Source organism: Sminthopsis crassicaudata, chromosome 4 (assembly GCF_048593235.1).
Source record: "Sminthopsis crassicaudata isolate SCR6 chromosome 4, ASM4859323v1, whole genome shotgun sequence".
In the NCBI taxonomy this organism is placed as follows: domain Eukaryota; kingdom Metazoa; phylum Chordata; class Mammalia; order Dasyuromorphia; family Dasyuridae; genus Sminthopsis; species Sminthopsis crassicaudata.
The window spans coordinates 454,214,616-454,239,167 of record NC_133620.1 but is presented as its reverse complement, the minus strand read 5'-3'; the positions used below and the strand labels follow the sequence as shown (position 1 = coordinate 454,239,167).

General features: G+C 41.8%; 1 protein-coding gene across 1 annotated transcript in view; it reads right to left on the bottom strand.

Annotated features, from left to right (window-relative positions):
• VPS53 (VPS53 subunit of GARP complex) overlaps positions 1–24,552 on the bottom strand; it is a 127,452-nt gene that overhangs the window by 21,534 nt on the left and 81,366 nt on the right. Inside the window, exons 12-17 of the mRNA XM_074263820.1 lie at positions 24,237–24,338; positions 18,345–18,439; positions 9,036–9,278; positions 7,393–7,540; positions 4,460–4,542; positions 3,453–3,531 (exon numbers count right to left, since the gene is read on the bottom strand). Coding sequence (XP_074119921.1) covers positions 3,453–3,531; positions 4,460–4,542; positions 7,393–7,540; positions 9,036–9,278; positions 18,345–18,439; positions 24,237–24,338 — 750 coding nt within the window. The remainder of the gene's footprint in view (positions 1–3,452; positions 3,532–4,459; positions 4,543–7,392; positions 7,541–9,035; positions 9,279–18,344; positions 18,440–24,236; positions 24,339–24,552) is intronic.

Below are 24,552 nucleotides of genomic sequence, written 5' to 3'. Positions count from 1 at the left end.
GTATACTTATTTTAGAGACCATAGGGAGTCACTGAAGATTCCTGAGCTGTGAGAGAAGCAATGAGTGCTTTGGAAAGATGACTCTGGGAGCCCTAAGGAAGAGGACCAAGTTAACTTAAAGCCAGGAGGCCAGTGAGAAGTGATCCAGTCTTGAATGAAGATAGTATGATAGGAGAGCTTGACTTGGCAGCTACTGAGGTGAGGGTATGAGGGAAGGGAGAAGGAATGGCCTGAGATGATTCAGGAGCTGCAAACCTGGATGGATGGAACATGGGAGTGGGGAGGAGAGGGGGTATGTGTATGGGGTGAGGTTTAGAGGAACAGATGTTCTCTTTTGGGGACCCAGAACTATGGGTCAAATAGATATGTGACTAGGGTAATTTATGAGAAGGAATCCCTAAGAACCAGAGGATTAGGACATGAGGAATGGAGGGAATGAGTAAAAATGTACTTATCCATAAAGTTAGCTGGGAAAGGAGAGAGAGACATTAGGGGGAGGCAGAACCAAGTCCATTTTTTTTGAGTTGAGGGAGACCTTGGTGTATTTTTACATAGCAGAAAGGTATCAGTAGAAAGAGTTTACAATTGGGCTGGAAAAGATTGGACAAACAGCTAGAGGAGATGGCATCAAGGACACACTCTTTTTTTTAGATGTCCAGGGTTCTGAAAAGATAAGAGGCGGCCCCTAATGGTTGGCCTCTTTTTTGTGTAAAGGGGAGAAAGAGGGGCTTGAGATGAAGTTTGTGAGGTATGCTGTGAAGGATTCTAGAATCAATGAAGGAAGAATAAGAGGACTGACGTCTCTGACATAACTGACACAGTTGAGCTCCTTTTTCCATTTTGAGCTCGCTATGCTTCATCTTGCCAAGAAGCTTTACTCACACCTTATGCTGCCTATTGGTTCCCTTCAGATAAATCTCTTCAGTTTTTCCCCAAGTATTGGTGACTCTATCTCATTGTCTCTTCCTCCCTCCCTCTTCTCTGTGTCTTTCAGTCTCTATTTCTCTGCCCATGTCTGTCTGTCTGTCTGTCTCCACACACACACACACACACACACACTCATTCTCTCTCTCTCTGATTGCATATTGACTTTTCTAATAAGCCATTGCCTATGCCTAGAGTTCACTGATTCTACTCCCTGGTCAATAAGGTGCCTTCGATTGATTACTGATTAAGCATTGGCTTAATTTCTCCCCACTGTAAAGCTTTCCTTGCTTAATACAGAACTGTCTTCCATCCTTTTCTAACCCAGTGAACCCCAACTATTTAGTTGTCTGGGTATGTGCATGTGTTTTTATTTTATTTTATTTATTTTACTGCTTACTGTTTCACTGGTAAGTCCGCTGTGTCTCCAAGATTCGACTATAAAGTTTCCGAATTTACAGTAAATACACCGTGTCCAACCTTAACTACATAAGCCCGAGTGCTTCCAGTACATGGTATCTTGCATCTTCAGCAGATTCAAACTGTGTTTTATAAGGAACAGCAATGACCCCAGTTACTCAACCGTAACAAAGCCAAATGGAACATGCCACCATAAATAACCATATCACAAATTGGAAACTTTCCAAAGTCCTAGAAGAAGCAGCCACGTTTGACAGACTGATGGAATGAAACTACAGAACCTAAGGACGAGGAACAGAAAGAATTTGTTTAGTCAATTTATGACCACTTGGCTTGTTTATATCTGGTCATTTTCATCACATGGAATTCATTTTCCTCCGAAGATGCAGAAGAACAAAACATAATGGCCTACCAGCTGCTACTTTCCCAAGTCTGTGGTTTTTCTATGGTATAAACAACTCAGTCTGAAGATCCAGTCTTTGTTAATATTTTCTGACTATGAAGTTTGGGGGGGGCAGGAGGGATTAGGGAGACAAGAAGTGTGAGGAAAAAAACCACCTAATGAACTGACAGTTCCTATAAGCAACACCTGGAGTGTTAAAGCCCTCCAAGTGTGATTTTACTGAGGGAGAGCAGGCAGGGAGGGAGGGAAGGAGGGAGGCAGGCAGGGTCCACTCTTCCTCTGGTAAATGTACAAATTCCTTCACCGGCTGCATTCCAACCTAAAGTGTGCAGAGGTTTGGGGGTAGATGGCAGCTGGAATGCATCACGGTCAGGATACAGCTAACATTCACCAGCAGCCAGGGATAATCAGAGCCTACAAAAGGAACCCTAAACTCTGTTTCAAATTTTTTCGGGAGAATGGACGAGCTTCCATTCTTCTGCTCAAAACAGAAATACCTGCTTGTACGTGAAAGAGCAGAATGTAGAAAACAAGGCTCAAGTGAAGAAATGCCAAATTCTGGTAGAAATTCCCAGGATGATCGTATGTTGGGGAAACAATCACTATTCTGCTAAGACGACTTCAGAATTAAGGCTCTGTCCCTCCCTCTTTTCTCCCCACTTCCCTCACAGCCTCCACTTTGGGTTGGTTTGAAAGTTGCAGTTTTAATTCTATTGTCACTAAATATTCATAACACTCTGCTAACTTTTTGCTTATATAATGTCCTGGCATGGGTATTCCCCTCACATATTTCTATATGAGTACTGGGTGCTGGTCCAACCTACTCCTTTCGTTTGAGTTCCCAAAGGAGCTTAGGACACTTCCAGGGGGCCGCTCCATTCTGGTGGTGCTCTAGAAATAATAACCTCACGCTTTCCAGCTCAACTCATTTATGTGGTGAGTATATATTTAGATGGGAAGCTATGTTTTGAGCTCTATGGATATAATACTGTGTGCGTGCATACATGTGTACACACACACACACACACACACACACACACACACACACACACACACCCCTCCCTATGGTGGAAGCACCCAAAGAGGAGTTCAGATAACAAGTAACGAATAATGAATTACGGACAAAAATTATTCCAAAGACTACATGACTCAAAACTCTTATCCTCTGGCTGTTTCCTAAAAAATACACCAGGAGCCAGAAGTGAGTTTAGAGGGAAAAGCTCTCCAGGGTAAGAATGAAAGGGGTAAAGCCAGTGAGGACTGGCTCATTTGCTGAGAATTTCTTCTAAGGACCATTTATCTCATATAGGGTGAGGAAAAACTTGGCGTACTGGAAAGCAACAGAAAAGAAAGCTCTTCTCTTAGACACCCATTAAACACCATCTGTTTGCTGAATGCACACACAGACATTTGTTCCATTTCTTACTTTTAAAAGGACAAGAAACTGATTTCATTCTTTCAATCATTCTCTATTCAGGAAGCAGCATCTGTTGCTGTCTCACGGGGCTAAAACCACATTTAGTTTTCTAGGGCCTTGAGCCCTCTGCCTCCTGGCTAGTGACATGGCAGGCACAAAAAGAGACCTTCTTTCTGTTCTTCAGGCTGACACTTCTAGCACATGGGGAGCCAGCAGCTCTCAGAGAAGGGCCATGGCAACCTTTTGGTAGCAGAGAAGTTGAGTGGAATCCGTTTCTCGAGAACCTACCTTGCTCATGGCAGTAAGAGCAGGGTCACAGGCAGCATCAAGATCCTGAACCAGCAGTTGAATACTGTTGGAGATGACCCTGTAAGGCACACACATTCTATTTGTCAGTCACGAGTCTAGAATGTGAAAAATCATTTTCTCTAGACAACTGGGGTCCCTGTAGCTTCCATACTATGAAATCTGATGGGCTCAATATGAATTTCAAGAGGGAGATGACAACAATATTTCTGGCATTCTTGATGGCTGACTTATTTCTGTTTATACATCCTGTCATCTGTCCATGTGGTCTAGACATGGAATTCCCATGGGGACTCTTCCTGATCCCCATCCCCAAATTCTTTTTGGTCTTCCACAAAAATCTGTTCTACAGTTTCCCCAAATACTTGGGTTAGTGCTGCATACAGAAGCCAGAGAAACAGGAAACTGAAAAATGTCCCCATGGCTAAAGGGGATTTTGAGCTTTCTTCAATAAATTTCTTAAGTGAAATCTGATCCCTGGCCTCTCTCGCTGAACAGGGATAGAATAAGAGCTGATCACATTTGGTTCATCCTGCAGGGGAATGCCAGGAAGGACATGACTGAGTGAATTCTTAAAGTGTCCCATAAATCTGTTAAAACAATACTTGTCCCTGAGTTGGAAGCACTAGGTCTCTCCTAGTATAGGTATAAGTCAAGTTGGCTAAAACTTGCTATGGGAAGCCCTCTGTGGCTTGATATAGAGTAGCTGAGAAAGATCTGTGCCCCATGTAGAAGCACTGCGGAATGAGGGTTTTCTCCTCACTACAATTGAAGAGAGCAGACTGATGCCCACCCTGAAGAGTCTAATTATTCACAAGCTGCTACATTGCAACATCTATACTACTGCTGTCTGGGGCCTCCAAAGAGAAGAATCCTGCACCAGCAAGAGCCATCTTCAGCCACAGGCCTTGAGGATGAAGCGGGCCAACAGCCTGACATGGGCTATATGAGACAGGGTGACAGAAGGGAGAAAGGCTGGAAGCACCTACGTGCTGAATGTGTCCATCTCTCCTGTCAGGTTGATCCTTTCAATAAGGCTCCCATCAACTTTTTCTTTGAGTTTTTCTTCAAGCTGTAAGGAACCAAAGGAAATTATGACAATTATGAAATTAGAATTAAAGGGGATTATGCAGAACATATCATTTAAAGAAAGGCTCACTTATGCAAATAGATAAAGAATCTGTGATGATATAAGCCTGAAGAACTCCAGGTGTGGGAAAGCCTACTAATCCATAGTTTAATGGAGAAACCCAAGGAATTAACATCTAAAGCAGAGAGATTAAGTATATTTACCCAGGAATCCTTGGTGAATGTCAGAGACCAGATTTGAAACTAGGCCTCCTAACTCTAAGCCTATCATTCTATCTACTATATCATAGATGCAATCCATTTTAACAGTAACGGTTTAAAAAAATTCCCTCCATCATCATCATCATCATCATCATCATCATCATCGTCGTCGTCATCACATTTGTCAACCAGCTGTGGGAGGTGAGAGAGCACCACAGGTTCTGCTTTTCTACTTCCAGTAACTCAGAAGCAAAGCCCTCTGGAATAAGAACTCCAAGAACCTCAAAAGCTGCCTGGGAGTTGGGGAAGTTCTGTACTTGGCACCATGTGCCCTCTGTACCCAACAAACCATCCCAACTTGGCTGCTGTCTTGGAACCTTCTCTTGGGCTGTACCTTCTGCAAATACTGCACAAACTGGAGAAAATTAGCTTGAGTCACCAGAGATGAGAAACAGCCCTGCTATTCTCCATGATGACTGTGCTTGGAGGGATAAGGGTTTCCTATGGAAAAGGTCAGGAAGAAGGAAAGTGTAGCCAAGTTTCTTCTCTCAGCACCACTTCTTATTTCTGGGGTGGATGATGAGGTACAGCAATGGGACCACAAGGGATCATTTGAAGCAACTGCTATGAATCCATCCAGCCCTACTGGGCAGGCCTGCCTCTATTCTTCTCTTTTGATTCCCCTTCTTGGCCCTCCTCATCACTTCATGCAAAGGTTTTCTCTGCTGCCCTTTGGCCCCCTTCTGCAACCCAAAGCTGTTTTCAGAAGGTAAAGGGACATGGCCAGAAATTCCCACAAGGCTTCCCTCCCTCCCCACTGACTCACAGGCATTTCAAGTGGGGAAGGAGAAAATATGGCAGATGGCCATTGGCACACCCCACTTCTCCACTGCAAATTGGTCTAACTGGTCAACTCAGGGACTTCTGCACTGACATACTTCCCCCGCCACTGCTGTGAACCCAAAGCTGTGGAGCCATGGGAGCAGTCCCAGGCACTGCTAGAGATTGCTGCTTTCAACTCGAAAGCCATGTCTTTACAGATCAGTCACTGGGCAGCCCCATCCTACCAAGTCTCCTCCTCCCTCTTCTTTCCCTGAACATTCCTGCTAACTGCCTCCTCCCCAACAGCAACTCCATGTCTGCTTTTCACTGGGTCAACAACAAGAATGAAGTCTCTGGGGAACACTTTCTATTCGGCCTCACATATTCTTCCTTTGGCACATGAGAACTAAAAGTTGCACTGACTCGTAATAATTTATGTCAGTCTTCCTCCAATGCAGACGAATATAAAGATTCAGCCCAAACAGGAGGAAAAAACCGAGCCTCTACAAGTCATCCCCCCAAAGCCCCGCCTGCCCCACTGAGATTCATGTCAGGAACAGAAGGGTGCCAAAAAGGGCTCCTTTGTGACCTCTGTCCTGAGTTAGTTCCCTGAGATGCTGCCACTTTTGGTGGCTCATTCCTTCAACGAGCTTCCTGAACGTCATCAAAGGCAAGATGCTTGTTTAGGCAGAAGGAGGATGCGAAGGCTGTTTCAGGAGGCAGACCGACCCTCCAGGGAGCTCCCTTGGCGGGTACCACTCCTAAGAATGGAATCACTGGCATGGACTCACCCTGGCTAAAAGCCTTGTGTCAGCACAGCCCCTTTCCATAATGATGCTGGTATTAGAGGCACACCACTGTCCTCCTTGGAAGGATTCTAGTGACCCACTTTGCCCTCCACACTGGTGCCCTGAGCTACCCACTGGGATTTCCTGCTCAGTCATTAATTCCAGGGGCAGCTTCTACTACTGAAAAAGCTGCTCATGTTCAGAGGTGGGAGTTGGAGAAGAGAAGTGGATAGGAAAGATTTTTGATTATGGGTCTCTGAGCCTCTCCTCTCATATCTCATACTTATCTTCTGTGTGATTTAACCTTTTGCCACTTTACTTTCCTCCTCTGCAAAATGGGAGGATTTGATTAGATCTAATTAAATCTTTGTGGCCTGGATCCCCCAGGCCTATGGATCTCTTTTGATTTTTTTGAGGCATAAAATAAAATATAAAGGATTATAAAGGAAATAAAGTTATCCAAATGTCAAAAAGAAAAGTTTCCACGGCTCAGGTTCAGAACTTCTGGTCTTACAGAGTCCATCATATACTTTTCTGCTATCAAGCCTATGACGCTAAACTTGGGTCAGGTAGAATGATCAACATGAGCATCCAAGTTGAAAACCATCCAAGGTCAAAGGCACAAGCTTCCCATTCATAGTCAGCTGAGAAGCTACAACTGATACATATTCTAGCAAAAGCCATCAGGTTATTGGTGAAAATAGCTCACAGATCTGGAGCTGGGAGAGTCCTCACAGGCTACTTCGTCCAAACCTCGGTTTACATATGAGCAGTCCAGGGAGCTGAATGACGTAAGCAGGAGCACACAGGAGGTCACAATGAAGTTTCCTTTTGCTTGAATCTTTTTGAAAGAACAAACTTTGTATTGAAGTTTGCTTAAGAGGTTTATAGAAAGTGTCTTTTTTGTCAAAACAAAGTAAATTAATACATTACATTAATACAGCACCCACTGCCTTTCTGAGAGTATACTGAGAATGAGATGAGGGGGATCACGGGTGAAATGAGGGCATTGGCTTGCTCACCTGCTGGGTGGTGGCCAAGCAGTACTCAGCTGTGCTCAGGATGCTGCAGATGAGACAGAGCTCCTCTAGAGTGAACTTGGCCACTTCTGAGCCCTCCTTCTCCTTGAGGAGGCTACTGATGGTCAGCCCTCCACTGGTGCTAGTGGTCCTGAGGAAGAGGAAGAGGAAGAGGAGGTGGTCAGGTCTAAACTTTTAATATATTTCCTGAGCAGGAAAAAGGGCAGCTCACAAGACAAAGCAAGAAACAATCTGGACTTGACTCTCATCCAAATCGAATGAGTCTCTTTGCTACTGACCTTACCTTGACCCTCATCTGCTTAAATTCTCTGAGCAAAAGTTATAGGAAGTACAAATGTCAAGTCCTAGCTAGTCCTCAGTGGGCTGCTCAGTATATATATATTTGATCATGAGAGAGCCTGTAGGGGTTACCTAGTTAGCTTGACATTTCCTGGTAGGAAGAACACATTCTAGCTCATTAGGGACACAGAAGATGGTTCATGGTTTATTGTTTTCAGGCACTTATGCACTGGAATGGAAATTCTGCATTTTGCTCTACAGAATTCAGACAAGAGAAGCACTTGGAAATTTAAATACTAATACTACTACAATTCAATTCAACATGAATTTATTGACACCCTAAAATATATGCTAGGTACCATGTTTGGTACTGGGGTTCCAAAGGAAATACTATAAGTTTGTTTGGCTACAGAAGCCTGCATTCTACTTTATCATATACAAAGCAACAGATCCAATAATACACATGTTGTTTTCATATAACTGGCATCAAAGGTCAACAATAAATGTTTATGAAATAACTGCTTAATGCAAAGCATCTGACAGCTCTGTTGGAGATACAAGATGGGCCAGACATAGCCCTGCCTTCTCGAAAATCCAAAATGACAGGCAAGCTAGTTTCCTGCAATCCTGATGACATACCCATATTCTAAGGGAAAAACCAACAGGATTTGAATATTTTCCACCTACTCTGATTACTGAAAGCCCCAGTCATTCCAGAAAATAAAATGGGCATCCTGGGCAGAGAACAAACAAGATTTCCAAAATGCCATGCTTACAGCCTAGAATATTGGCACATATTTTATTTTTCTTTCCAAATAATGCAGAGAATGTTCACCCATAATACATTTTACCATTAACAGCAGAAGTTCAAAGCACAGCCACTGGGTTTAGCCTTGGGGACTGATTATATAAAGTAAGCTGAGAAGTGGACTTTTGGGCTACAGCTCAAGTCCTGTTATAAGGAAAATCTTTAACCCCAAATATTTTCAAGCCTTAATCAATGACTCAATAATCAATAACAATAATGTGGACAGTCTCTTGGATATGATCAATAGCTGTACGTACACAGTTCTTTTCCCTAAGAGACACAAAGGACTTGTAATAAAGAAGCTGTTAATCTGAAGATTCTTAAAAATCCAATAAGGGCCTTGCCTTCCCTTGTACTCACCATTTAGTGGCTGGTGCCTCTCACAATGAGGTGAGGTTAATCTAGTAAATTGTCACATCCCAAGGAATTTCCTTACTAATCTTAAGCATATATAAGGTTAGAGCATGGTATTTAGGAAAATCTTTCCTAAGTCAGATCTTGTGTCATCATTTGAAGCGCAGAAAGAAAAACAACTCACTTGGGTAAGTTGCCAGAGAGTATTTTCCAAGCATATTCTCGGAGATACTTCTGGAATATGGTGGTCAGAGCAATCATTGGCTCCCCGGTGCTGAGCTGTGAGCACTGGACCATGCACTTCTTGTAATAGACAAAGAGATCGGCACAACTGGGCAGAACAGCCCCGCCTTCATCTGTGTTGGGTTTGGGAGGTCCCTGGGCTTTGAAATCAGCAACAAATCGATCAATAAGTTCCCCAAGATTCCTAATGGGAGAGAAGAAAGAAATAATATTTTTCTCCAATGAAGATAAAATAACATCAACAAAATCTGTATGACCGATAATTTCTAAACTCTCCACAATGAGGACACCAACCAACAACATTGTATATACAGAACACTTTGTATTTTTTTCCCCCCCTGAGGCTGAGGTTAAGTGACTTGCCCAGGGTCACACAGCTAGGACGTGTTAAGTGTCTGAGACCAGATTTGAACTCGGGTCCTCCTGAATTCAGGGCTGGTGCTCTATCCACTGCGGCACCTAGCTGCCCTCACACTTTGTATTTTTTAAAGCAGTTTCCCATCCACAAACTCATCTGATCCACATAAGAACCCTTGCCACACAGGCAGAGCATATATTGATCTTTCCATTTTATAGATGGAAGAGCTGACGTGATTTCCTGATTTTCACAATCAGAGACAAAACAGACCAGAATCCACTTTTTAGGGAGACTAATTCTAATATAACACTGGTATGCTTCTATGAAAGGAAAAACCTTAAAGTACAGAGAGGCCAGAATTCAGAGAAAACACATGGGAAATCCAGGACTAGAATTCATGGTGACCAATTTTGCCTTAATGCTTAGAAACACCCAGTCTCAGAACTGGGAGAAACCTCAAATTTTGTCTGGAACCATTATCCAAATGATGACCACCTGTTACATCATTCACAACAAGCAGTCAGCCAACCTCCGAGTAAAGACTTTCTTGAGTGATGAGAAACTCAAGTCTCCTCCCCCTTCCCATTTCCAAAAAAGTCCACTGTATTTTGGGTCAGCCTAGAAGATTGTTTGCCTTATGGTGAGCTATAATCTCTGGTTCTCCTAGTTTTGTACTGGAGGGCCAAGAAGAGTAAGTCTGATCCCTCCTAAGCCAACTTTCCAAATACTTAAAGAAAGCGATCTTGCTTTCCCCAAGCCCTCCAACAATCCGGTCTCCAACACTGTCACTACCATTGTTGCCCTCCATTGGACAATGGACTGACTGGTTCTTGGCTTCTTTGAGGCCTGCCTGTCCTTGAAAACTCACAGCCCAAAATGCCTACAATTTGGGGGAACAGGGATAGAGGGGGTTTGAGGAAGTTATTCTCAGGTGAACTTGTGGAAATGACAGCTTTTATATACCGTCAATCAGGCCGTGGTCCCTTTAGCTTGTGCCCATTCAGGCTCTATGTCTGGGCCTGGCAGAGTAGAGCTCTAAAAGTGTTCGGCAAAGCTCTACCACTACACAGTCCTCCCCTTCCATATGGTCATCAGTAAAACAAAAGGGGCTTTTCCTATCTTCTGAATAATCTGGAGTTACCAGGGAGTGTTCTAAAAAGTCCAGCTGTGCTTTTTGAAAGTATTTACATTAAGGAACAGGAAGAAAAAGACAAACACACACACACACACACACACACACACACACACACAGCACCAATTAACAAGAAAACAAGAATACTGACATTTTATTCAAGCATTTTTGTTACTGAAAGCTTATTGTAACCAGATGTGGTGGAGCAGCTAACTGCCCTCCAACAGCTTTAGACTTCTGGTCCTTTATTTGGTATGAAGGCTGGAGAGAAGAGTAAGGTCGGTCTCTCTGAAGCCCAAAAGGTTCAATAATTACAGGGCTCATCTTCTAGATCTGGGCTCATCTTACATAATCCTAAATTAGTACTCATACAACTGGAATAGTCTCCTGGCCATGACATTCTTCTTCTGAAACAACTTTTTTTTTTTTAAAGAACACTAATGCATTGTTAGTGGAGCTGAGAACAATCATTCTAAAGAGCAATTTGAAATTATCCCCAAAGGTCTATAAAACTATATATACTTTGACTCAATAATATCACTACTATATCTGTAGTGCAAAGCTATTAAATCTGTATCCCAGAGAGATTTAAAAAAAAAAAAAAAAAAAAAAGGAAAAAGACCTGTAAGTACAAAAATGTGTAGCAATTCTTTCTAATGGCAAAGAAATCGAGAAGATGCACATTAATTGGGAACTAATTAATGAATATGCTGTGGTACATGATTGTGATGGAATACTATTGAGGTATAAGAAATGACCAGTAAGATGGTTTCAGAAAAATCTAGGCAGACCTATATGAACTGATGCAAAGTGAAGTAATCAGAACCAGGAGAACACTGTACACAGTAATAGTAATATCATATGATAATCAGCTGTAAACAATTAGTTATTCAAAATGATCCAGTACAATTCCAAAGGACTTATGATTAAAAAATACTATCCACCTCTAGAAAAATAACGCATAGATTCTGAATACAAGCTGAAGCACAATTTTTAAATTTTCTTTGCCACATGGCTAACATGGAAATATATTTTTCATGATTTCACATATATAATTAAAATCACTTTTTTCTTGCCTTTACAATGTATGGGAGGGAGGGAAGAAGAACTTGGAACTCAACAATTTTAAAAAATGAATGTTAAAAATGAAACACCATGTTTGTTCCAGCCTTTTGCCTTCATTTAATCTATTTCTCCTTGTTAACAAGCTCCTCCCTTCTTCAAATCCCCATCACTCGTGTTTGGCCTGAGGGTCACTGGCTGCCTGATGGCTCCAGCCTACCTTCATCAGAGCATGTAAGCGCCTGGCAGACAAGGATCATTTCATCCTTTGGGCTTTTTCACCCATGCCTCACACCGAAGAAGCACTCAAGAAATACTTGATGACTGACTGGTTGTTTGATTCTCTCTCCTCTCTTCAAATTATTGTATTTGCCACCTACATCATCACACAGAGACTTGAATCTTTAGTGCCTGGTCATACAGTGTGTGTTTTTTAAATTCTCATAAATATACGTGCTAGAAGGGACCTAAGATATCATCTTAGTCCCATCACATTTTACACGGGAGAAAAAAGAAAGCCCAAAGAGTAAAAATAGCTTACACAGAGAACATGTAAGCGATCCAGCCTCTAAATCCAGTTGCATGTAAGTGTTGTTTCTACAGCTTAGGGGTGAGGTGCTTGAGGGCAAGGTCAGGGTCATATATGGGGAAGTGGGGAATCTCCCACAGCACCTTGTATAAGACTTAGTAAAGACCATTACAAGACTGGTGCTCAGTAAACACCTGACTAGATTTCTGGGATGGTGTGAAATGAGAGCAGAAGAAGTTGTGTCAACCTTCTGATTAAAAGATTCTGATCTCCAAGCCTGTAATGCAAACCAAACTCTAGGCCAGAACACTGGGATTTTCTTCTATTCAGTATTTATCTGTGCCCAAGAAGATGGAGTCAGAAAACTTACACATTTGCTCCCTTAGCTATATTACATATTAATATTTTTCAGAGATAGATGCCAGATGCTATGATGCATTTTAGCTTCTACTTCCAGGAATGTGCTATATTTTGTGGGCTGCCTATCCAGTGTCCATATATATGTGGTTACATTCTGCCATTACTAAGTTTCATCTTCTTGGAAGGGGCACAAATTGGTCTTTACTCCCCATTTACCCTCTCTCCAGCCCAAAGGCAAGTATGATGGAGCCAGTTTAAGTTTCACAGTTTAAAAAACCAAAGTGATAGTAACCTATTGGAAATGAGTGAGTTTAAGACTGCTTCTATCTCTCTGAGGAGCTGATCAAATCAAAACAAACCCAGAAACACATATCAAGGGCCTACAAGGATCTCTCCTGGATGCTGGGGAAGGGACAAGGGAGTCTAAGACTTCTCTAATCCCATGGACTGATCCAGCCATCCAGGATTGGGTGTGGTCTGTAGCTTCTCCCTTTCCTTCTGCCAAGAATTGGTCACATTTTCCCCAAAAGACTTACCCTTACCAGCAAATAATGTGCATTGGGATGGTTTGAAGAATAAAGTCTTTTAAATAACTTCACAAAGTGACTGATAAAGATACAAAATGGGTTTTAAAGAATAGAAAAAGGGTTGTTCCCCTCCCAGGCAATCTCTGGATACCCCTAGTGCAAAGATCACCCACAGAGGGTGACCTTTCAGAGGCCACACCCACATCTCAGAGTCAGTGAAGTGCCAAAGTAGGTATTTTTCTTAAAGAGGCCACAACTACATGCTACACCACAGCAGCCACTACCCTAGGCAGACAGGGAAGCCTGGTGTCTACACATTGCTGAGTATCGGAAATACTCCAAGGGAACTTGTCAAAGACCACAGGAAGAAAGCCTTTCCCTGAGCAGTTAACCATTCTGGGTCAGGCTATTTCTCTAATTGATGCTCTGTTGAGGAAGCTTAATCTAACTTGTACAACACTTGAGTCCCTGTAACTGTCAGGATAGAGGGTCCTCACCTATCAAGGAAGCAAAAAAAGGGGGGGGGGAAGGGCTCTATAGTTAATGAAAGCCCTCCTTTGCTCCTGGCTGCTCTCAGTTAGATTGGAAATCTAGAAAGTCAACAAGATTCCCAGAAGGTCTCCAGTTGTATACTATTGGTTATTTCTTGAGCGTCTGTTCATCGCTGTCCCTCTGAGATGTTGCCAAATTCAGCAGGGTTTGGTCACTGCTGCCATCACACAAGTCTATTGCCTCTGGGCAACCCAGAGTCCTTTTCTGGTGACAGGAAGATAACACAGGCATATGGCTATTAGCTCTTGCTTTCTTCCATAAAGTTTAGTCTGTGAGCTTGTAGCTTAAGCTAAGAATTACATGTGCATCTGGGGATATTTCTTGAACTAGCACTGGGAGAAAAAAATAATGGTGGCAGAAGAGCAGGAAGGAGAAGGTGAAGCCAAGAGAAAAGAACCATATTGTAAGCTAGCTTCTCCCAACACTGATTAGGGCAAAGCAAAAGGAGAGGGGGAAAATGAATTTTTTCCATTATAAATGGAAAGGAAATCAGTCCATAATCCCAGGTATAAAAAGTCCATTACCTTTTTCTCAGAGTGTAAATGAAAAATTAAAAAATCATATTATCTAGAGACTAATATTTTTCAACCTCAGGTACTAAAATTAAATGAAGGTCTATTCCGAACTGCAAAAGAGATGGTCCAGGGGACCACTCTGTAACTGGACACCTCATCCCTATGGGTGTGCTCAGAGCATCTGCTTCTGATCTCCTTCAGACACTTGCAGCATTACTCTCCCTAGCCTTCTGCTGGGATCTCCCAATACGAGGGAGGTATTCAGGAAATTGGACTCAAAGCCAGATGGGATGCTGGGGAGATGTTAGAATGAAATTAATAGCAACAGGATAGACAAGCAGTTAGCAACCCTGATTGAAAGCCTATGGAATTTTGCTCCAGGCAAGTCAGGAAAAGGACAAAGATTGAGAAGACATGTTCTCTGCCCTCAAATAATTCACAATGCACACACTAAGCCAAGTTAAAAGACACATGGTGGAACAAGAAGAGATGCGGGTGGAGGAAAGCTTTTACAAGTTTATAAACGATGCAAACTGACTTACTGTCAGAATCAGTATGATCTTAAAAGGACCCAATTTGGTCATTCAATGAAAGCACAAGTGACTTATTGATGAAAACACTAAAATACCTGAGGGAGGCTCCAATGCACTAGACAGATCCTCTGCGAAGGTCTGATGGAAAGACACAGACAAGAAGCATTTGGATGACCATGAGCTGCCCTAGAGACAGGTGTGTTCATCAGAAAGGTAAGGAAGTGAGTGGGAGAAAGCTGTGGCTTGAATTTCTTTCTTTAAATGAGATTCAGGAAAAAGAGGACAGAGGAAAGGCAAAGAGAATGGCCTTCCAGGTGATAACCATCACTCTTCTCTTCCTCAACATCATACCCCCAACCTCACTGTATCTTTGTCACTCACACTGCCTTTCTCTGGTATTCTCCTCTGAAGCATCTCTTTTGTGTTCTCCCACCATGACTGCTTGTTGTCCCTTACCCTTTGTCACAGACTTCTTCCACGTCTTACATCCATGATCTTTTAGCCTACCCTTTATCCTTCCATCTCTTGCTCTCTTTCTTTTTCCTCCTTTGGGGTGGTTGGTGGGCCTGTGATTGAATTAGCCTCCTCCACTTACACCAGCAAGTCAAGAAATGTTTCAAACCAACCCATGCTCAATCACACCTACTTGATGAAGCTCTAGAGCTTCAAAGACACATAGGAAACCATTCATAACTTCAAATTACAATTTAATAGGGAGAGTGTAATATGTTCACAAATAAATATGAAACCAAGTAAAATGTGATCAGGGAAAACTCTGCCCATGAACAGATTGGCTTTCCATTGGGAAGAAAGGGAAGAGAGATCAAGGAAGTCTTTATTGAGGAAATAACTCCTGTGTTGGTACTTGAAGTAAGAGAAGACTTACCACTGGTAGAGATATAGAAAGAAGGTATTTTAGGGCAGCTAGGTGGTGCAGTGGGTAGAGCACCAGCCCTGAAGTCAGGAGGACCTGAGCTCGAATCTAGTCTCAGATACTTAACACTTTCTAGCTGTATGACCCTGGGAAAGTCACTTAACCCCAGTAGCCTCAAGGGAAAAAAAAGTTTATTTTGAAAGAAGGTATTTTAGATATAATGGATAACCTACACAATGGCACTATGACAAGAAAGTACAGGACAGAATTAGGGAAGGAGTAATACAATGAAGAATGTAATAAGGGAAATCACATCAAATAAGGCTTAAAAGGGGGTTTGGAAGCTAAGGAATCTGCCTTTCATTTTAGAGGCAACAGGGAGTGTGTATTTGGGGTTAGGGTTAGATGGCAACACAGAAAGCCCTGCATCCTAGCAAAATTATTTTGGTAGCCAAGGACAAAGATTGTAGGAAAGAAACCAAGCTAGAAAACCAGTGAAAGATTATTTTAATGATCTAGCCTGACCAAGGTGGTGACAGGTGAACAGTGAGAGGACAAAAAAGAACATGCATAAGACATATTCTGCAGGTAGGGTCACCAATATTTGGCTACTGATAAAATCTGAGGATGAGGGAGAAAAAGAAGTTGAAAACTGTCTCCACAAGAGTCACAAAATGCTATTGGCTGAGTTGCTCAAGGCGAAAGGAAAAAAGGGAGTGAATAAATTTCCTCCATCTCTTTTCCAGGTGGTTTTTTAAGGATTTATTCATAGAAAATCTTCACAGAAGGAAAGCTTAAGATGATGTAATCCAACACCTTCATTTGATACGAAAGGAAATTAATAACAGCACTGGGATCTGAGAACCCAGTTTCAAAGCTAAGCCCTATTACTTTATTATCTGCAAATCGCTTTTTGGGTCTCAGTTTCTCTCTCTGTAAAAGAAGGGGACTGGATTGGATGTCCTCGGGCCCTTCCAGTTCTAGGATTTGCTAATTCTAGGATTCTTTCTGCTCCTGCCCATTTGCTCAGAATCCACAAGAGCATCACCTGTCCAGCTCCCAGGTCAAGAATACGTGAATAACTCCTGATGATCTCCTGATGCTATGGTAACATCCCCAGAGGAAGGGCAACAGCAGTCAGCGCAGCCAGCACCTCATTTTTCACAGGGGAAAAGGAGAGCTTCTGTGGAGGAGAGATCTGGCTCTTTGCCTAAAGCATCATGAACAATGAGTGCTTTGTGTGACCTCTCGGTCAAAAGAGGAGAGTGGATATCAGAGCCATGCCAATAGGAAAATACCTCTGGGAAAGTCAAGTTGGTTTCAGACCCAAGACACGGCCTTCCCAAGCACACATTTTGTGCATTTCAATCTATGCCATTCAGGCTTTTTGAAAATGAATAGTTAAGTGATATCAGACCGGGGGAATCAGAAGTTTCAGGCATGGAACCAAGGTAGAATCTGATCTGCTGTCTGGGGGAGTTGGGGGGGGGTTCTCTGCAACTTAATATTCCAATACAATCAGTGACTTCATTTTTCAGCAGTACCTCTTAAATCATCTTTAGAGATTCAAGTCTAGGGTGTGTTGAATGGGTGAGCAAACAATCTGCCAACATAAAGAGGCTCAATTATTTTCAGCCTATTCAAAAAGATTGGAAATAGAAGACTTAACTAGTGTCCCTGCTCACTGCTTTTGAGCTGAACTGCCAGGATTATAAGCAATGTCCAGATAGGAGGAAAAGAGATGTTTTAAAAGTGCAACTGAGGGGGGAAGAAATAGGGCACAAAGACATTTTTTTTAAGTGTAGCAGCTTGTTGTATTCAAAATCCATTTTCTGGGATTAGAAGTCTAATAAGAACTATTTCTGTTATTTGGGGAAAGGGAAAGATACAAAAAAACAACAACCCAGAATTCTATGAAAAGCAGATGAGAGAAAATAGTGCCTTACAGTATAATTCTCTCAGCAGAGGGTAGCAAGAACATTTTTTTCTTAACTTGGTTAACTCTTGCAAAACTCAAAAAGAGGAGTCTATCAAAGCCTTCTAGAAAAAATATTTTTAAGATAAGGAGATACATATTTTCTTATGTTCTTCTTTCTGCCCCCTCCCTTACCCATTCCTCCCTACTAGGAAATCCTCCTAACTCCTTGGGTATCCTGAGCTCCTCCAAAGATCCACTCGACCTCCTCAACAGGGTCGGCATCAGCTCAACTAGAAAAGTGATCTTTTGAAAATCTGTCCCTTGACATAAAGCAGCCAGCAGCAGCTTGTTCCACTAGGGCTAAGCCTGGAGGGGCGTCTCATGTGTTGCTGACACTAAACAAAGCAGTCCCATTCACCTTGCTGGCTGGTAAAATGCTTTTTGGCTCCTCTTCAGCCTGGGCATTGGAAAACAACATCCATGCAAGACGGCACATTTTCCTCTTGTCTGCATTCCCCAAATGCAACTAAGTCCTGCAGGCAGCACTGATAAAATAAGTTGAGTCCTGGCAGATAGAACTGATTGTTAGGGGCTGGGCACCCGTGCTACAGAGCTGGGGAGCCTTGACACAGGTTCCCGAGAGCACATGTAAGCACCTGTGATTTATATGCACAACAAATTGTAAAATTCACAGCTACTAATGCTCAGGAAATGAAATGCCCTTAACAGATTTTCAGGGGCCTGAGGCTGCTATCTCTCTCGTCCAGCACCTGTGAGAGGCTACACTGCTGCAATATTAAACGTGGAAAGCAGATTGTAGGGAGACCCCAAAGTTGGTTAGAGACCAAATGCACAGGTAAGAGAAATAACAAAAAATGATCATAACTCACTTGTCCTGGGATTCAATATATACGTAGAGATGAGGTTCAAAACATTTGGAAATGATTCCATGGAATGGATTTTCTGGGACTTTTGGCTTCTTTGGCTGTGGAGTAAAAAAAGGAAGCATATGTGAGCAATCTCTGGCCACTTCCAAGCAGCTCCAAAGACAAGAGCTCCTTATACCCTGCACTCAGCCCCATACCCTTTGATGTAAGTGATCACAAGTGATCACTAAGTGATGATACACCCTACACAGCAGCTGATCACAAGCAGGAGACAATAAATGAACTGTTAGTCAGTGCTGTTCACTTGTTTCATTCACCCCAAGATTTAGTGTTACTCTGATGGGCCTTTCCATTTACCAAATGTTTCAAAAACAGCTTCAATGACTCTCCAACAAGCTGTCTAGACAGGCATACAGATTGTAAAATTACATCCATGAATTCATTCCTTTTCCAAACATTGCTATGAAAATAACTGGGGAGTTTTGAAATTCCTACATGTCACCTTTTGTTTTCCTAGGCCTTCAGATTTATCACTGTCATCCAAAGGACCCTGAACTAAGTGGCCTTGCTAACACAACTCTCTCAGACAAATCAAGCTTGAAGGATTTTAAAGACCATCTGTCCAATCCCCTGATTTTATGGGTGAAGACACTAAGACCAGAGAGAAATGACTTGTCCAAAGCCCCCTGAAGAGCTGGAACTCCAACCCCCCCCCCCCCATCTGTGTCCTCAAGTCTAAGGCTCTTTCTACCATGACTGGTTGCTCATAAACACTGGGCCAAAGTGAATCAAGCATCTCTGTCTTTTTAAAAATACCTCCTGAACCTTATTGTTATTTTTTTAATAACAACTTTTTAATTTTCAAAATACATGCAAAGATACTTTTCAACATTCATCCTTGCAAAACCTTATGTTACAAAATTTTCTCCCCAACTTCCTCCCCAAACCCGTTCCTCTAGATGTCAAGTAATTCAATGTATGTTAAACACGTGCAATTCTTCTACACATATTTCCACATTTATCCCAAGCATATCTCTTAGCAAATGCAGAACATAGTACACAGAAGGTGAAATGCTAAAAGAAGGAGGGACAGGGCAGGATAACCAGTAGGTTTCTTCCCAAGAACTGACAACACATTTCTGAAGAATGGGTCGTGTTCACCAGAAGTGAAAGGTAACCTAAGCCACCCTCTATGAGTGGAAGCCCATGGCCATGCCCAATGGCCGTAAGTTTAATAGATGTTTCTTCCCTATTTCTGAGAAGTAGGATTTATATTACCGGTGATGATAATTATTGGGGAGGACCCCAGAATCACATCAGTGGGGATACCCTCGAGAAGCTGGGGCTCTGTGTTGATGTAAGGTCAACTCAACATCTCTCTGCAGCCAGGTCAGTCCTGATCTGAAGGCATATAATGGGCCTCTGCATTTCTGGGGCTGCCCACGGGGGTCCAGGGTTTAGCAGAATCTTGGGTGAAACTGTAGGACAAGGGAGCCCTGGCCCTTAGTACCACCTATGCCTGCCTTGATTTCCCCTCCCCCTCATAATCATGATTGAGCAGAAAGTACCATGGCAGCGTGCTCCTGAGCAGCAATATGCTCACTGCATCTTACTATCCCAGAGGGCTACACTTGGGGAGAACACAGGGGAGGGAGACCCAAGCTCGGTCTCTTGTCCAGTCAGGAAGTGGCAGCTGTTGGCCCTAAGCCAGACCCTGACAATGTTTTATTGCCACACCATTTAGTTTCCCAATGGTCACTTCTCAGCTTAAAGAAAAGACCATCATTCAGCAGTAGCATCTAGCCTGGATTTCTGAGTGTGTGAATTCTGTCCAAGAGCTGTCCAGATGTTTAAACTATTTCCTCCTGGAGTTTGATGGAATAATAAAAGGTTCCTGTTGTCACAGTCAGGAGGGCTGCAGCTGGCCCCGTTTCCTTTTATTACCATCCAACGTAAACAGATTAAATCAAACTGCCCAGATCCCCAAAAGGGTGGACTTGAGACCATGAATTTCTTATTTCTTGCCCTGCTCCTTTTTATCATGATACCTAAATGCCCTTCTTAGACATCTCTGTTTATCACTGGAAATGTCTTGGTCAAGTCACTAAGGCTTAATTAAGTGCCTACTCTGTGCAAGCATTGTACCAAGTGCTGAGGCTACAAAGAGCTTAAACACCTGGAAATTCAATTCAAATTGTCCCCCTTCTCCAATGCAGTCTTTTCTTTGGGCACTTGGTCTCCACAGTGAGCTCTGCCCTCCTCTAAAGCCCAGAAATGGCAACTGCCTAAAGGACTACCAAAGGCCTTTGCCTTCAGCTGGGACTGAAAGCCGCCTTCCCCTTAGTGTGTCAGGCTAAACGTCCTATTAGCATCCTGTAGTCAACTGACATTGGTCACAAGTTCCTCTCCTCACGACCCCTTCCCCTTCCCCACCCCAAAGAGGGGCCTAAGAAGCTGCTGGGGAAAGTGCTCCCATTTCCTCTTTCTAACTGCTGTGGACCCACTCCCTCTGGGTGGGCAGGAGATGAGGAACACTGCTTGGAAGCTGATCTACGCCGGCCATGTCGACTCCCTGCTCACCAACAACAAATGTGCCTATCCACAGGTCAGTCGTATTTACCAAATGAGAAATTACACTTTTCGTGGCAGTCCTGATGTGGTAGGCAAAGTGCAACTCACTTCCATATCCCAGTTCCAGACTACTTAGAGAGAAAACTAGCCAAGAATCAGGACAACGTCCAACAAATGCAAGCACTGCCAAGCCATCAGCATCAGTTGTCTGGAAGTGGGGAGGCTTGATGACCTTGTGAACATTACTCTCAAAAATCCAGGCAAAAAGAAGGCCACAAGAAGCCAGTCGGGCCCAAGTGGGTCTGGGATTGTCTAAGAATGTTGTCCTCTTCATCTGAATCTATTCCAACATGCGAAAATGGCATTCTCTAGTTTTAAATAATATGGAAAATTCTGAGCAGTTGACAACTTTCTAAAGAGTTTATCTCTTTATCTACAGATAAAATGTTTTATTTTATTTTATTTCCTGCTTCTCCCCTCCTTCTACCCCATTTACACAAACAGCAAGACAAAAATAATCAGCATCCTTTTAGGAATGGATTCTGGAAGGCCTGAAGGCTCTATGGCATGATACAGGGATCACAAAATTAGTCTCACTACAGTGGGAAATGGGGAATATTATCTTAAAAGCTCATAGTTTTCAAGGTTCCCTAGACTGCCCTCCCCATTCACTTGGTGAATGAACCAAAATGTCATCAAGAAATAATCCCTCAACAGCCAAGAGAAGTTAATTAAATAGCAAATGTCATTAATAAACCAAAGGAAAAGACTTGATTTCTTGCTTTGACCTCTCCTGCCATAAACCAGAGCTGGAGTACCAATTACATTTAATAGGATAGAAGAAGAAATCTGGAATTGAACACAGAGGCAAAAGGAAATTGAGAGCCCCTCTCCTCATCTGCCATTAGTCCCCTCTGTAATTTCCAGGCTTGTACAATGGTTTCTCACTCCACTGTTAAGCTGAAAACTCAACAGAGACCCTTCCTTTTCTCTAAGAACTTTCCTGGAAATTTGAAGATCAATTCTATATAAGTAAAACCAATATAATCAAGAGTAAAAGGAAAGGCAGAAATTGAGAGGAAAATTTATAGACAATTTCTTGGTTAAAAGTATCATATGTCAAATATATAGATCATTATTGATTAGAAAAATGCAAATTACATTAGCTAAAATGATAGAAGCGAAAAATATAAAATGTTGAAAGAACATGAAAAAGTTGGAACACTAAAACATTGTTGGTGGAACTGTGAACTGATCCCACCATTTAATTAATTAAGACCAATCTGGAATTAAGCTCAGAGAGTTATAAAATTGCGTATATTCTTTGACCCAGCAATACCACTGTTAGATCTGTTTCCCAAGATGATCAGGTTAAAAAGTAAAGAATGTATATGTTCTAAAATATTTAAAGCTGGAGACTGACAGCATGCCTATCAACTGGGAAATGGCTAAACAAATTGTAGTATATGATTGTGACAGAATCCTACTTTGCTAGAAGAAATGATGAGCTTGTTGATTGTAGAAAAACATGGGAAACAACTGATAAATGGTCAAAGGATATGAACAGGCAATTTTCAGACAAAAAAATTAAAGCTATTTCTAGTCATATGAAAAAATGCTTTAAATCACTATTGATTAAAGAAATGTATATTTGAGGTACCAGATTGGCTAACATGACAGGAAAAGATAATGATAAATGTTGGAAGGAATGTGGGAAAACTGGGACACTAATGCATTGTTGGTGGAGTTGTGAACTGATCCAACCATTCTGGAGAGCAATCTGGAATTATGCCCAAAGGGCTATCAAACTGTGTATACAGCAGTGTCTCTACTGGACCTGTATCCGAAAAAGATCATAAAAAAGGGGAAAGAACTCATGTATGCAAAAATGTAGCAGCAAGGAACTGGAAACTGAATGGATGCCCATCAGTTGGGGAATGGATGAATAAGTATGTTATATGAATGTACAATGAATATACAATAAGTAATGGAATTGTTCTAAAATAAATGATGAGCAGATTAATTTCAGAAAAGCTTGGAAAGATTTACATGAACTGATGATAAATAAAATGAGTAGAAACAAGAGAACACATACACAACAACAATATTATGTGATGTGATGATCAACTCTGATGGATGTGGCTCTTTGCAACGACATGGTATTTCAAGACAATACCAATAGACTTGTGATGGAAAGTGCTTATCCACATCCAGAGAGACAACTATCCAACTGAATGTGGATCACAACATAGATTTTCACTTTTTTTTCTTTCTCTTTTTTTTTCCTTTTTAATCTGATTTTTCTTGTGCAGTATGATAAATATGGAACTATGTTTGGAAGAACTGCACATGTTTAACCTATATCAGATTACTTGCTGTCTAGAGGAGGGGAAGGGGGGAAGGAAGAGAAAAAAATTTGGAACACAAGGTTTTGCAAGGGTGGATATTGAAAACTATCTTTGCAGTGCATGTACTTTGAAAAATAAAAAAGTTATTTAAAAAAAAGTTAGAACCTGAATGAAATAATAGAGTGAAAAAGAATACTGTATATAGTAACAGCATTATTGTTAAAGAATGAATAACTAAATTCTTCTGAATATTATAAGCACTCAAACCAACTAAAAAGGACTATGAAGAAAGATGCTATTTACCTCCAGAGAAAGAAATGATAAGTAGATAGCAAGTATAAATAAACAGAAGTATATATAGTATGGTTTTATTATGTCAAATGGTGGCCTTTTCTAGTGCTGGGTATGAAGAGTAGGAAAGGGATAGAGGAATAGAGCGAGTGAATGAAACACTAAGCAAGGAAAAAAAGGAGGGGGGGAGAGAGAGAGAAAGAGAGACAGAGACAGACAGAGAGGGAGAGGGACAGAGAGATCAGAATTTAAAATGTATCAAAAATTAACTTAGTTAAATTAAAAAAAGAAAGAAAGAAAAGAAGAAATCTAAAAGCCAAGCAGTGATTTTTCAATATCTCACATCACTAACAAAACAGATGATTGTGCAACAGAAAAGTGAGCTGACAATTTCAGGGGATGATGAATGAGGCAGAACAGAATTTTGTTTGCTCTTCCAGATGGGCTAATTATGCTTGTGCACATCAATAAATTCATGGTAAGAATCCAGAGACCCCTCTAGAGCACAGAGACGAAGCAGGGGCTGCTTTTTTCATCATTTTCTTAGATGTACTTTCAAGTAAAGAAATTACATAAAGACTGCCAAATCTGTTTCCTCATCAAGTATGTATACGATCACTGGTCATACTATTTTTAGATGTAATTATTAGGCTATACCACAGATTGCAAAGTGTCCCAGACTTACCTGATCTAAGTCCCCTTTATCCATCGTCAATTCCTCCATCTCAGGTCCAGGTTCATCTTCCAGGAAAGGGTTGGTGGATGGAGGAGGAACCTCAATTTTTTTCTATCAGGAGAACAAAAGAGAAGAGGAAGAATAAGTTTCTGATCTTCTCCACAGGCCAATGTCCCTCCCCTCTGATTTTCTGCCATCTTAATAATTCTCTGGTAGATACTTATCCAATATGAGGACAGAAAGCTGAGATGTGGCTAAAAGAAGTCAGCCAATATTATTTTTAGTGTCTTCTACATGCAACGCAGTAGAGTGAGTACTGAGGGTG